At 46.0% G+C, this 12,724-nt stretch overlaps 1 protein-coding gene across 2 annotated transcripts in view; it reads right to left on the bottom strand.

Annotated features, from left to right (window-relative positions):
• COL4A6 (collagen type IV alpha 6 chain) overlaps window positions 1-12,724 on the bottom strand; it is a 337,499-nt gene that overhangs the window by 33,281 nt on the left and 291,494 nt on the right. For both annotated transcript variants that reach the window (XM_086386651.1, XM_086386652.1), the window contains exons 14-21: window positions 8,192-8,251; window positions 7,094-7,138; window positions 6,551-6,604; window positions 5,352-5,421; window positions 4,213-4,320; window positions 2,998-3,138; window positions 1,962-2,066; window positions 72-232 (exon numbers count right to left, since the gene is read on the bottom strand). In XM_086386651.1, coding sequence (XP_086242777.1) covers window positions 72-232; window positions 1,962-2,066; window positions 2,998-3,138; window positions 4,213-4,320; window positions 5,352-5,421; window positions 6,551-6,604; window positions 7,094-7,138; window positions 8,192-8,251 — 744 coding nt within the window. The remainder of the gene's footprint in view (window positions 1-71; window positions 233-1,961; window positions 2,067-2,997; window positions 3,139-4,212; window positions 4,321-5,351; window positions 5,422-6,550; window positions 6,605-7,093; window positions 7,139-8,191; window positions 8,252-12,724) is intronic.

Below are 12,724 nucleotides of genomic sequence, written 5' to 3'. Positions count from 1 at the left end.
CTTGTTGAGGAGTGAGGGACATTTGACAAGCTCCCATTTGATTCCTCAGGGCCAAGTTTGGTAAGACTTACTGGATCCCCTGATGGGCCCTGTGCACCCCCAGAGCCTGGATCACCTTTGGTTCCTTTAAGACCTGGAAGGCCCAGAAGTCCTGGTGGCCCAGGCAGGCCTGGCTCCCCAGGTGGCCCCATGTTGGGGACACCACCATCACAAGCACAAAAACCTGGGTCCCCTGGAGGAAAAATTAAAAAAGACAACATTAAACTAAGTGGGCCATCTTTACAAGAAGAAGGAAGACTCGCCAGTTGTAATTTGTGACTTGAACAACTCCATGGAGGGAATCAGAAGGCCTGCAGAGAACAGACACGAATGAACTAGCTTCACTCTCGATCAAAGTACATCTGTGTTAGTGATTTGGATTTCATTCATCTAGGGTAGAGCCCAGTCTAATGTGCCATCAGAGTTGAGAACCACTGACCTATACTAATCAGCTGAGAGTCTGCAATCCAAGCTATGTGAAGGTTTTATTCACCAAAACGTCTTTGTATACAGAGACAATGCCAAAGAAATTAATGATAGAGAGTTCAGCAAAGCATCTTTGAAGAGATAGCATGGAGTCACTAGCACTGTGGCCCAGCCACCTAGACCATCTGTGCTTACGGTCTAAGAAAAGAGACTCTGGGCCGACATAGGTGACTTTGAGTTTCCCTAAGATCCCAAAGGGCCTCTTCCTACTTTTAGAAAATTGATAATCACTTGATAGTCACTGAAACTCTGAAAGGACAATCTCTTCACCAAACAATCATTTCTTAAGTGTCATCCATGGACCTCCTGCCTGAGTTTGAGTCACCTGGGACACTTGTTTACAAGACAGCTTGCTGGGCCTCACCCCAGGACTAATCAATCAGACTCTCAGGTGGCCAGATCCAAGAATCTAATTTGTAGCCATCTCCCCATGGTGATTCTCATGTCTAGTGAATCAGTTGAGAATTACTATCATCATTCCAGACTTAGAGAGAGAAAGAAAACCTTCTGGCACCATGGGAATATAGAAGGAGAGGCATTAGAATTGGCCCTGTTTTTAAGTATGAGAATGGTATCAAGAAGCACACTAGCTCTGCAGTGAGTCAGGGAAAACAAAATTGGCACCCTAGGTCAAGACTTGCAATTTAATATCCTTTGCCCCCAGCAGTCTTCCCTGTGTATAAAAAGTAGAGATGGAGCTTTCAAAAATGTCTGAATGAGCTCCTATACTTAGGTAGTGCCATTTTATGATAGGGCAATGAGACTGGAGGGGAGTGAGTGAAAACCTCTCTGAGGCTGAGGAGAGCTATAAATTCCTTTGAGAAGAGATCTTGGTACCTGAACCCCCCAGGTCATCTCCAAACCTCTCTTCAGCAACTGTTGGCACTTTCACCTCTTCTTCCACCTTGCCCTGGGCTGTAACTATTATAAATTGATTTATTTACACTTTAGCATCTGCCCCTTAGAGTATGAAACAGAGGAATGACCAAAAGACAGCAGGAAGATGGAGTACGCAGGACAGCTGAAGGCTGGGACAATCAGTCAGTCCTTCGGCATCAGTGGGGATTGGAGTTGTTTTCCTGGAGCCAGCTGGCTTTTTCAGAGGTTCAGGTCTTGACCTTTCCTGCAGGCTGAAGGTAATGATAAGTGACTTCCTGCCTTGGCCTTGCAAACAGAGAGGGGTTACAGGATATGCAGAATAGCTTCTACAGGTGGAGGGGCAGGAAGAATGGCCTGGGGGCCACTTTGTCCTGTGCAACCTCAATCGCCAGCCTCAGTCTTCGAGCTCCAAACATAGCACTTTCGACAATCTTATAATCACATCAAGATCCAAGGTTGCTCCTGTTCGGGTTCCCAAGGCTGTTGGTTGGCTCCTTCCCAGGGGGCCTTCTCCAAGGAGTTTGGGGAACAAAGAAACCTAAGCAGACAAAGATCACCTTTAATTCCTTTGAGGCCTGGGTGTCCTTTTGGACCTCGTTCCCCTCGGAGTCCCGGCGATCCCGGTTCTGTGCTCTGTAGGGTTCCCGTCTCAGATGCTGCACCTTCAGGAAGAAGGAACATAAAAGCTTGGCAACTCAAGAACCTGGGCTCATGCACAGCAGCTCAGTCATCAAGAATCCTGGAGCATCAATTATCAAAACAGAGATACCCTCCCCCCAAAAAACCCAAGACAGGGACCCAAAGTCTGTAGCAATTTCCCAACTCTATTGGCTCAATTCACTCTACTTTTACTAGTTACAGGACATTCACTATGGTCAGGCACTGGACTAGATAGTGGGGATGTGGAGATAAGCAAGGCAGCTTCAGCAACTCAGACACCCCTGTGTCTATCCCAGGAAGTCCTCTTAGGACAAAAGAGGAGACAGGGGCGAGCTGCAGTGGTCAGGGGATGTAGGTTACAAAGAAACATGCAGGGTGTATTTCTAGCCTTTTTTCTTAGAATCTAGAGTCTCATCCTCAGGTAGATGATCTAAGAAGAATAAGCCCTGTGGAGGCTTTCAGCAGCCATCTATGAAGATCCCCTGGAGGAGGAAATGACAACCCACTCCGGTATTCTTGCCTGGGAAATCCCATGAACAGAGGAGCCTGGTGGGCCCCAGTCCATGGGATTGCAAACAGTTGGACACGACTGAGCACACAGAGACATGAAGATCCAGGGTTGGTTTCTAATTTCTCGAGCTTTCAGCCCTGAGGACCAGAGAAAGCTTAAAAGAGCCAATTCTGCTCCTTTGAGAGCTACCAGTCCACAGGCTTAGAGGTTGAGAACAGTGAGGGGTGAAATGAAATGACTACAGAAGTCGGAAGGCATTAGGGAGTGTCTGGTCACTGAGATGGCCCTTGCTCGTTTTCCTTGATGAACACTCTGATTGCTGTGGTCCCTAACCTGTGAAATGCTCCCTCCCTCAAAAATCAGGACTGTTCTACAGTCTGGATCACACGCGAATCTCAAGACCAAAGGGAGAAACAACTTACCAGGTGGGCCTGGTAGGCCTGGCAGGCCTGGCAAACCATCTCTGCCAGGGAGACCAGCTGCCCCCGTTGTGGTCCGGCCAGTGTTTCCTCGTTCCCCCTTCAGGCCTAGAGCTCCCTGGGGCCCCAGAGCACCGGGGCCACCTGGAAGGATAAGCCCATACAAAAATGTTAATCACATCAGCCTCCTCTTCAGGGGAGTCCAATTGGTGCCATATGTTAGACACTAACTCCAAGGAAGAGTTTGGGAAAGCATTTGCCCCTCTCCTGCAGCTAAGTTAAAAGGGTCCCTAGGAATCATCTAGCTTAACCTCCTGGGAAACAGAGGCCCAAAGATGTACAGAAACATGGTCAAGTGCCTAGAACTTCTCAGTAGCAAACATGAGAGAGAAAACTGGGACTCCAGCCCCCCATTTCTAGATTTTTTTCCATCTTGGTGCTTGGTACCTCCTCCAAGGGGCTGTTTTAATTTTTTTTTTTTTAATTTTTATTTTTTGGCTGTGCCATGTGGCATGTGGGATCTTAGTTACCCAACCAGGGATCAAACCTGTGCCCCCTGCATTGGAAGCATGGAGTCTTAACCACTGGACTGCCAAGAAGTCCCTTGTGGGCTGTTTTAAAAGCACAGATATCCTTACAGAGGCCCATCTCTGAGGAATTTAGAGACTGCTGTTTTTAAAAGTAATGTCTGGCTTTGTATTTGGGATATCAGTGCCTCGCAGACTCTGGTATGCCCTTTCTCTTTTTACTGCTAATAGAGTGACATATGGGCGTGTGCCTCCAATGACTGTTTCAAGGGCGTCATCCACAGGATCCCGGGGCCATTTACTGCCTGAGTTAAGCACACAGTGAAGGTCTGGGTACAAACTTTCCTCTAGGCTTTTGTTAGCTCCCTCTGGCCAGCATCAGCTGCAATGGCACACCCACAGAAGAGTGACAGGGCCTCGGCAGTCTAAGCCAGGCCTCCTCACTGATGGTCTAGGCCTCACTGATGGCCTATCCATGGTACATTACTGAGGCCAAAGGAATGCTGCTTACCCAGGCCCTTTTCTTATGTACATTTGGCCTTGCACTCACAGTGGGGAGCTTACTGACTAGGTCTACCTTTCTTTTGACTTTGGTTAACTAAGTCCCCAGACCAGAGGTATAGCAGGGGATGCTGAGTGCCAGAGTGGATAGAGGACAAATCTGTGGAGTTGGTGGGTTGGTTTGTTTCACCTGGTAAAGCTGGTAATCCAGGGGCGCCAGGAGGGCCAGGTAGGCCCTGTATGCCTTCATCTCCTTTAAGGCCTGGGAGGCCTGGCATACCAGGGTCTCCAGGATAACCTGGCATTGCAAAGAAAAAAAAAAAAGCAGTAAGCAAACCAAAGGAGGCCCACAAATGTTACAAAATGCCTCAAAAGAGTTGCAAGGAGATGTTCTCACGTTGGAAGTGCCTTTCTTGCCCTTCACAGGTCTCCCAGATGCTAATGTGCTCATGCGATGATGGGCCTATTTGAGCTAAGGCTCTCCTAGTGTTCAGAACTGGACTGGTTAGAGCTTGCCTTCGATGGTAAGATCTGATAAGTACTAGGAAGTTTCTCCTACCACTAGTAATCTTCTGTCATGTCTCGGACGTCTACCATTTGGGTTAAGGTGTTGAGGTGTACCCTTCAAGTTTGCACAGGTTTCTTGGTCGTGGAACACAGGAAGCCACTGTCAACTACCAACACCTCAGCTTTAATGAGTTTACCAGACAGGGCATGGGCCTGAGAGGATGTGAGGAGAGGGATTAGTTAGGAGATCCAAGTGGATAGGTACTATAGCAGAAGCCTTTGGTTGAGCATCTGGATCTCTGGAGAAGCCAAAAGGAAGAACTGGACGCATATAGTAACTACAACAAGGAGAGGTAAAGACAAACTTCCAAAGTGTCATACTACTGAGCATTGTTGACCACTTGTTCCCCTGGCTAAAGATACTTTCCCACTTCCTGTGAAATTGTTAAGCTCAAGCATGCATGGGATCACATACATGAGACTCTGTGTGTCCCATTGCATCAGGCTGAAGTTACCCTAGCTGAGAGGATATGAATCCTTTCCTAAGCATCACTAGGAGGACCATTTTTAGCTAATTGAGACTCAGGCCAATGCAAATCCCAGATTGGCGACCTAACACAAACACGGATTAATGGGGATTGGCTTGTTTGCCTAAAACACTGGAGTTCAATTTATTCCCCAACTTCAGGATCCATGAATGGCCCTTGTGGGCGTTGGGTTTAGCAGCAATCCAATGGCTGACACAGTATCCTTTAAATAATTACAGGGGATATAGAATTCAACTTTCTGTTTTTTCCCACTCAACTCAATGAAAAGTTGCACCTGAGATCACAGCACCATCTGTATCGATGAAAATATCTGGGCCTGGCAGGCCAATGCCACCTTTTTCACCCTGCAAAGATTAAATCCATTAAACACAAATATTTCTGTGACCTCATCACCTAAGGTTATGTTCCCTCAAAACCATTCCCCAAGACAATGAAAGATTCCTCCTTCTGTAACCTCTTATTTTTGAGGGCCAAATTGTCCATAGGTTAATTTCAAAGTCCAATAAATTTAAGATGAAGGTGACACAAGGCAGGCTGGAGGCCTGACACTCAACTGCAAATCTGTTGAGGACAAGGGGTCCTGATTTATGTTGTAACCTGACTCCAGGACAATCTGCTTCTGGGCCTGGGAAACATATTGCAGGAAGAAACAATATGGCTATATTCAAGAGGTGCTGAGGAGCGGATAGAGTTTTAACTTTCTTTCCCATGTTCGGCAGGCTTGAAACTGCTACTGTCACTGCCCTTGTTATTGGATGACATCAAGCTGAGGAAGTTAAAAGAGTCCTACTTTTCTCAAAAGAGGGACTCAGGTACCAGAATCAGATAGAGTGGCATATCCAGGGTGGGGTGGCAGGAGCCCCTTGCCCCAGGTTCAGGCAATAAGGGGGGTGCATTGTCTGAAAGAATTTAAGAATGATAACAAAACCCCAAAGTTGCTGATTCTAAATGATATCAAGAATAGAATATTTCTCCTTGTAGGGATGGATATGCTCTCACACCCTGACCGCCACTCTTTAGTTTATCACTGATCAAGTCGTCTCTAAGGAATGATCATCAGCTTTGTGTGTTCAAAGTAGCTTGCATGCATTTGGAAAAGGGTGACATCTAAAATATCAAAACACTAAAAAATACTCCATCTCATTATGTAGGCATTTGCTATGATCTAAATGTTTGTGTCCCCTGAAAATTCATGTTGAAAACCGAATGCCCAAGGTGATAATATTAGGTGGTGAGGCCTTTGGGAGGTGACTAGGTCATGAGGGCAGAGCTCCCACCAGAACTCAACCATACTGGCACTCTGATGTCAGATTTCCAGCCTCCAGAGCTATGAATAATAAATTCCTCTTGTTTATAAGCCACCCAGTCTGTGATATTTTGTTACAGCAGCCCAAATAGACAAAATAGCATTTATACTAATTCCTTACCCTTCCATCTTCCCAATCCTGGATTTTCACTTCCCACCAGCATTACCTTAATTCCTGGGAATCCATTAAGCCCGGGGAAACCTGAAGACCCCTTCCTGCCCTGTGAAAGAAACATAGTTACAACTAAATTTAGTGTCTAAGTGCATAAGAGAGGTTGGTTTTTGGATTAGGCCAGGACAAAAGGCACAGGGATTTTTGGCTTGCATTCCAGAACATGCATAGATTGCACCTGACTCTGAAAGCAATGAAATATTCCAGGAAGCAATATGGTGCTAGGTAGCCAACCTGCATGTTAGTGGGTACAAAGACCACAAGGCTAGAGATGAATATAAGCAGGCTGGCGTGGCTAGGCCCTGATATCATGTTAAAGAAGTATGACTGCATTATGGTACCGAATTTACTGCACACTCATCTTCTTGGGTAAAAACAAAAGAAGTGAGTAGCTGAGATTCTATCAACCAAATAGAGGTAGACAATTTGCATTATAAGCGGTGTTTCCCTTTGGATCGATGGTCATGTTAAATAAAGTAGGAGGGCCTTTTGGTCGGGATTTTATACACCGAGACTTTAATGATATTAGCCAAAATACCTGACTCCCTGGAGGGCCTTGGACTCCTTCTAAACCCATGGGACCCTGTAAAGAGAATAGAGGTACCTTAGAAAGATTAATAGCCCACAGTAGACAAAGCCACCAGACTTACATAACGAAGCTCTCCAACTGAGTTCAGGATTTAGCAGCCCCTAAAAATCAGGTAAGAGAATGTTCCTAGACTTGGCTTAATGACTTCTTTCTATGCACTAATCCATCAGGCTGAATAGAGGCACAGGGAATTTTTAAAGAGCTAAATAAATGGAAACATTTTAAGTAGTAGGTGGAATTTGGTAGAAGGGCTGGGTGGTATTATACTTAGTCTGCATTAGTTCCAAGTCATGAGATTTTTAAATAGATTGTGGGAGGGCCTCTTGTCTCTCACCCCAAATGTATTCTTTGTTGGTGATTATATGTTTTCAAGACAAGGGAGTAGAGGAGAGTGGAGAAAGAAATGGCAGCCTAATGGATGAACATTGCTGAATACTCAAGACTCTTAACAAGCTTCATGACCAAGCTAAAAACACAATGAATTAATTCTCTGAAATGTTGCTTCTTTAAGGTGAAGGTTGGCCAGTTGTTTACAAGCTAAGACCCAAGTGCCTGAAGCTAGAAATCAGAGAGGCTAACAGTTAGTTCTCCACTTGAAGTGAGATTATTATTGGAAACTATTGACTTCAAATTCACTATGTTCTAGAACTTCCCAGGCTGGTTTCTGTTCTATAAAAATTGCACTTGTGCCTCTCTCTTGCCTTCCTGCAAATTTCCCCCTCCCAGGATAGGATGGAATGAAAGTAAGAAAACATCCACATCATTCTTTAGCCCAGAAGATAATTATATGTGAGGATAAAAAGAGAGTAAATGTGCTGAGGAGCCCCTGGTGTAGAAGGTACATCATTCCTTATTCAAGGGAACCACTAAGTCAAGGGAATGTGGCAGAGGAGAGGAAGAGGACTTAGGGACCTGCCTGAGGGTTTAGAAAGAGAAATAAGAGAAGCTTAGGAGTCCATCAGGTTATATAATAGAAAGATGGAAACAAGAAAGAAAATGGACCAGCTGACTTCACAGATCCAGGCAAGCAATATTCCATATTCATACCCTAGGTCCTGGCAAACCAGGAATTCCCTTTTCTCCTTTTTCTCCAGCAATTCCAAATCCCTAAAGGAAAAAAAGAAACCACAAGTTATAACATTGATTTCCTCATAGGTCTCCTGGCTCCATCCAAAGTGAAAGTGTTAGTCACTCAGTCATGTCCGTCTCTTTGTGACCCCACGGACTGTAGCTCGCCAGGTTTCTCTGTCCATGGAATTCTCCAGGCCTAGAATACTGGAGTGGGTTGTCATTTTCTCCTCCAGGCGATCTTCCTGACCCAGGGATTGAACCCAGGTCTCCTGCATTGACAGGTGGATTCCTTACCACTGAGGCACCTGGGAAGCTCATTTCTATCTAGGCATGGTCTAGAACCTTGCAGGCCTTAGGAACATTCCCAGAGGGACTGCAAGATGGTCACCAACCTCTCCTGCCCTGCTCACAGGAGGTGAGGGCATGCAGGCATGGACATGACTTGAGGATCTTCCAGGGACAAGCAGAAATCCCAAAAGCAGAGTGAATGAGAGCACTTCCTCCCCTCTGGGTCCAGGGGAAGCATATTCGAAGAATTCATTGCTAAAGTGGATAAAGTATTTCACGACAAACATAATTGAGTTACTTTGTTGTCAGTGTTTAAAGTTGGACTTTCTGGAGCATAGATTTTGGAAAATAACATTTAGGCCTATTAAGAGAGTAAAGAAGGCAGTGAAATCTTCTTACAAGGAAGCTTGTGAAAGACACTAAATGTTATGGCACACGTCCTGTTGTCCTCTTGATGTAATCTGGCTCAGCTGGTTGTAAAAAGCACTGCTCCAAACCCATTTGTAGAATAGTTTTTTCCTTCTTCTTTCATCCTTACAGCATTCCCATGGGTACAGTTGCTTGGCTCCCTTACCTTTCTAGGCCCAAGTTTTGTTTTTTGTTTTTTTTTAATGTGAGTTGTTTTTCTTGTCGTTGTGGTTGTTGAGGTGAGGAGTGTATATCTGTTAAGGATCCAATTCAAAGCAGGCTTTGGTTCCAGCTTATCTTTTCTTTTTTCTACATCTACAGCTAGGAGTCAAAGAGCTCAGCCCTCACGCTGAATAGAATTTCTATTTGAATGGTTTGTGGGTCAAACTGAATGCAAATGTCTTTGAAATCTTAGTTCTGCAGCTCAAATTGGACACCAAGGCATGATGCCCCCTGGTGGCATGTGTCTACTGGCGTCTGAAGTCAGACACTTCATGGAGCCTTCCCTGCCTATGGAAGGAAGCTATGGCAGCCTGGAATTTTCCAGGCAAGAGTACTGGAGTGGGTTGCCATTCCCTTCTCCAGGGGATCTTCCCGACCCGGGGATAGAACCCAGGTGTCCCACATTGCAGGCAGATGCCTTACCCTCTGCACCAGCAGGGAAGCCCATGGCAGCCCAAGCTGCCCCCAAACTCTTCAAGCACTAAAATGGGTTCTAGATGAAAGTCTATGAGCAAAAGTTCTATATCACATTCACTTCTGTCTCCTCCAAGGCATGTTACTGTAGGATGAACACACACAAGGTGGTCTAATACATATTTGTTGAATTAAATCAAACAGTGACCCAGGGAACAAAAGTGTTCAAAAGGGTGAGGGGAAGAATGTCCAGGAACCATCTCACAGCCCCTACCTATCTTGTCCACAGTTGTAAAGACAAAGGGGCCTTGTCCTTCTTCAGAAAGCAGAAGGAGCCTCTGGACTCTTGCTTTCTCAGAGAGAGGGTCTGAGAGCTTAAGCTACAATGTGAACAAAAATAAATACACAAAATGTTTAAAAAGGAAAAAAAATTATAAAGCAATTTGTGTGTGTGGGTTAAAGCCAATAAAACATAGATGGCTTGGCAAGATATTGGGCTGTAGACTCAGCTTGTCTCCCAGCACATGGAGGCCCCATACAAGGCCTGCTGAACAAGCTGTTCTAGCAAGATGTCCCGGGCCCCGGCCCTGTCCCAGTCAGTGCTCGTCATGACCTGAACTGCACCCACTGCTCTCACGCCCCTTCTCAGCCATGGCCAAGAACGCCTCATTAGAGAACTGGCTTAGTTGTTTACAGGTCTGCTCTCTAGGGGTCTTGGTCTCCTGGTATTTTTGGTTCAAGGATATTAGTGGCTCTGTAAAAACTCAACTTCAATCACATGGCCAGGAGTTGAGGGGGGTCGGCAGGATGAGGAGCGTGGTGTGAGAAAAAGGCGAGCTGCAAACACTAGGCTGCAACTAGGGGCTGTCAGGCCCCACTGTGGAGTGAAAGACACTCCGGCCCTCGGTCCTCAGAGACCTGCTGGCCCAGAAGGCAGGCTGCCAGGGTGGTCACCCTCTGCCCAGGCTCCTCTCCCAGCCCCCATAAGGGCCATGGAGAAGGGTGAGGCCCATCTGCACAACCAGAGCAGGAAGGCAGGAGGGAGGCTGAAGTCTGAAAAGAGGGGCTAAGGCCACAGGGGACGGGCAGGGAGTGATCATATTTGGGGGTCATTTTTGGGAGGCTAAACCACAGGAATCAGTTCAGCTTGGCACTGCAGGGGGACTTGAGATGTGAAACTTGAGAGGTTAGACAAGTCAGTCTTCCTCAGTTGATCCTGTCACACTGCTGCTACTGCCCACTCAGGGCACCAGAGCCTAGGGCCTAGCTTAAGTCTGTCAAGTTGGGGCTACTCCTCCGAAAGACCTACCTGAGATGCCTGGAAAGCCTGGGGCTCTGCTGAAGGAGAACTCCCACCTGCCCAGTAGTTGCCTCAGCTCCACCCAACAATCACCTCAGGATTCACCATTTTGTTTTCTTCTCTCTCTCCCCCATCTGCCATGTTGCCTTACCCTGTGTTTGCTGGCACCTTGGAGGGCACAGAGGTAAATGACTGAGAGTCTCCACAGGAGCACCTGTGGCCTACGTGTGAGTGTGTTGCTGGGACAGTGTGGTGAAGTGTGTGACGCTGGGGCTGAGCCACAAAAGCAGAAATGCTGGGCCACTGCAGAAGGGGCAGGGGAAGGAAGAGGAGGTCTAGACCAGTCAGGTTGGCCACTTGTCAGCTCCTGCAGAGATCTGGGCTAGAAGGGAAAGAAAACAAACGGTTGAAGGGAACATTTCGGATTCTCTAGAGATTTCTACCCTCAGTGCTGTCTCGTTTCTCAGTGAGTGTGGATAATTGAAAGCTGATGGGAGGGTTCTGGCTTTGAGAAGTGTGTTCCTTTAGAAAAGTTCAGAGTATCTGAAACACGTTACCACCTTTCTTGTTATAACTTTTCTGACAGAAGGCAAGAAGGTACCTATGAATGTCCCTACTAAGCAGATAGAGATATTAGGAGCAAAGGAGTTACAGGATTTGGCCAGGGTTGCACATGGAATCCATGCCAAAGTGGGCTGAGAACTCTGGTTTCTTGATTCCCACTCTCTGAAAATACACTGTACCATATAAAGAAAGGTATTTTTCCAGCTTGGATGTCTTTACAGTCAGCTGGGGTTTCTATTTGTCAGGTCACACTGTGAAACACTGGAAATGCTGAGCTTGAAAAGGCATTGCAGTTTATCACTGTTCATTGCTGTCAGTCTGTCTTTCTTTTACAGGGCAAAAGGGAACGGAGTGAAATTGCAGAAGGGAATTCCTCTGAGGTAGAACAGGGAAGGGGATGGGAAGGAGGGAGCCAGTGAACGGCAGGCAGAGCAGCAGAGATCACACAATCCACCACCACCATGACAAGAACCAACTGAACTGTAGGGGGCAGTGTGGTATGCGGAAAAAGCCTGGAACTGGCTAGTATTCAAGAGAACTGAATTTCAGTCTCAGTTCTGCTAATAACTTGCTGTATAACTCTGGACAAGACTCTTTACCTCTTCAGGCCATGGTTTCGTCATCAGTACAGGGATAAAAGCTCAGCCCATCTTGCTTACATCACAGACATGACGTGTGACTAGAATCTATGTGAAATGCTCACAAAGAAAGGTACAGACTTGATCCCCCAACCCACTTGCAAAGTACTCTATATCTGTGTGGTCCAATGAAAAGATAATGTGAGCTACTATGTTATTTTCAATTATTTAGTAGTTTCATTTAAAAGTAAAACAAATAGGTGACATTAATTTAACAATGTTTTATTTAATCAAATATGTCATAAATATTGGGCTTCCCAGGTGGCGCTAGTGGTAAAGAAACTACCTGCCAATGCAGGAGATGTAAGAGATGCAGGTTCCATCCCTGGGTTGAGAATATCCCCTGGAGGAGGGCACAGCAAGCCACTCCAGTATTCTTGCCTAGAGAATTCCACAGACAGAGGAGCCAGGTGGGCTACGGTCCACAGGGTCGCAAAGAGTCGGACAGGACTGAAGAGACTTAGCACAGCATAGCACAGCACATCATAAATATTGTTTCAACACTGAAGTAAAAATTGTTTAAAAAATGAGATACTCTCTATTATTTTCTTTACACCTAGGTTTGGAAATATGTTGTGTGTTTTATACTTACAGCACAACTCGTTTCAGACTGGCCACGTTTCAAGGGACTGGTAGGTGTTTGTGGCTGGTGGTTATTATATTGGACAGCACAGC

Source organism: Bos grunniens, chromosome X, assembly GCF_055505025.1.
Source record: "Bos grunniens cultivar Pamir isolate PY7600 chromosome X, Bosgru_T2T1.0, whole genome shotgun sequence".
Lineage (NCBI taxonomy): Eukaryota > Metazoa > Chordata > Mammalia > Artiodactyla > Bovidae > Bos > Bos grunniens.
This window is presented reverse-complemented; position numbering and strand designations above follow the sequence as displayed.